Below are 1,864 nucleotides of genomic sequence, written 5' to 3' on the forward strand. Positions count from 1 at the left end.
TAAATTTTTTTTTTTTTGTGAGTTGGAGTGTCTCTCTGTCACCCAGACTGGAGTGCAGTGGCCGCTCCCGGCCACCGCAGCCTCGACCTGCTGGGCTCCGGCGATCCTTCCGCCTCAGCCTTCTGAGTAGCCGGAATTATAGGCGTGTGCTAACACGCCCAGCTGATTTTTTGATTTATTGTAGAGATAAGGTCTCGCTGCCCAGGCGGGTCTCGAACCCGCGGGCTCAGGCAACCCTGGCTAATTTTTTGATCTGTTATAGAGACTGGGTCTTGCCAAGTTGCCCAGGCTGGTCTTGAACCCGTGGGCTCAGGCAATTCTCTCACCTCAGCCTCTCAAAGTGCTGTGATTACAGGTGTGAGCCACCACACCCAACCTGTGGCTGTGATGACTTTCTAAATTTCCGTTTCATCCTTTGCTCATTGGTCCCAGAGTGCCAAAGAAACCACAACTCCCAGCAGTCCCCATGATAGAATGAGTTATGTAAACAGCCTGCCCTACGTGCTTCTGAGAATTGAGGCTCCACCGGTCAGCTCGTGCCCTTCTGTGGACCTCAGAATAGATCCCTCCCCACAAAGGGCTGCACAAGAAAGCGGAACTCCCGAAAGTGTCTGGGGTCAGAGCTAACATGGCAAACTGCCCCTGGGGCTGCTGGGAATGGCCGTCTCTCTGCACAGAGGTCCAGACCATACCTGCGTGGCAAAGATGGCTCTCTTCATCATAGTGAAGTCTTCCTTATCCAGCATCTTGTTCATGTCCGGGAGGCTCCCCCTGCAAGAGGGACGGGGTAAACATCTGGGAACGGGGTGACGAGGGAAGTGAGGGCCCAGGAGAGTACAGGGCAGAGCACTTACACCAGCAAGGATTCGTACAGCTTCCTCCCGAACTTTTCCTTCACCGTGTTGGCCGTGTCCCTGGAAGGAGCAGAGTGATCACGTCACATACACACCAGCTGCCATGTCTTGTATCTGGGGCAGCAAGGAAACTGGGGTCCGAGCAGGAAAGTCAGGTGCTGGGGCCTCCAGGCTGGAGAAGGACCCAAGGAACGGGGTCCCCTGGAAAGCTTAGATTCCTTGTGCCTGACATCAGCTGTGTGGCCAGGGACAGGTGGCTTTCCCTCTCTGACTTCAGTGAGTCATCTGTCAACAGGGACAAAAATAGGATCAACCTCAGAGGTTTGCAGTGAGAATTCTATGAGGTCATGACAAAAGCGTACATAGCAAGCCTTCCAGAAATGTCAGCTATTATTAGGATGTGTACCAGCCCTGCAGGTGGTGACGCTAAGCCCCATTTTATAAGAAAGAAAAATGATTCTAAGCAAGGCACACCAATAAACCTAGCAAAGCACATCACTCCACAGCCCCATGGATGACTCCTCTGCTTACAATCCTCCCATATCTCTGGCTTCATTATTTATTCTATCTCCTAGGGACACGTTGTTCCAGCCATGCTGGCCTTCTCACTGAGTCTCAAACATGCCTCAGGTCCTTTGCACTGGCTGTTCCCGATACACACAGGGCTTTCTCCCTCATCTCCTTTATTGATCTCTGCCCAATGACACTTTCTCAGTATGATCTGTCCCAGAACACTGTCTATAGGATTTTCTAGAAATGCAAGTTCTATGAAGAGAAGGTCTAATCTTTCTTCTTCACAATTGTGGTCTCAGGGCCTGGAACAGTGTCAGGCACATAGTAGATGTTTGGTACATATCTGATGGCTAATCAGTGAATGGATTTTACAGATAAAGAAACTGAGGGCCAGCGGTTTGCCTAAAGTCACCAAGCCAGTAAAGGTCAGTGGTATGAGTGGACCTCACTGGTTTGGTATGAGAGCCCTGGACTTTTTTTTTTTTTTTTCAGTCAGA

At 50.6% G+C, this 1,864-nt stretch overlaps 1 protein-coding gene across 1 annotated transcript in view; it reads right to left on the minus strand.

The window, feature by feature from the left end:
• GYS1 (glycogen synthase 1) overlaps positions 1–1,864 on the minus strand; it is a 26,502-nt gene that overhangs the window by 9,786 nt on the left and 14,852 nt on the right. The window contains exons 9-11 of the mRNA XM_021710472.1: positions 1,085–1,089; positions 855–914; positions 693–771 (exon numbers count right to left, since the gene is read on the minus strand). Of these exons, the coding sequence (XP_021566147.1) occupies positions 693–771; positions 855–914; positions 1,085–1,089 (144 nt within the window). The remainder of the gene's footprint in view (positions 1–692; positions 772–854; positions 915–1,084; positions 1,090–1,864) is intronic.

This window comes from Carlito syrichta, unplaced genomic scaffold, assembly GCF_000164805.1.
Source record: "Carlito syrichta isolate Samal-C Ts95f unplaced genomic scaffold, Tarsius_syrichta-2.0.1 Scaffold289135, whole genome shotgun sequence".
Classification (NCBI taxonomy): Eukaryota; Metazoa; Chordata; class Mammalia; order Primates; family Tarsiidae; genus Carlito; species Carlito syrichta.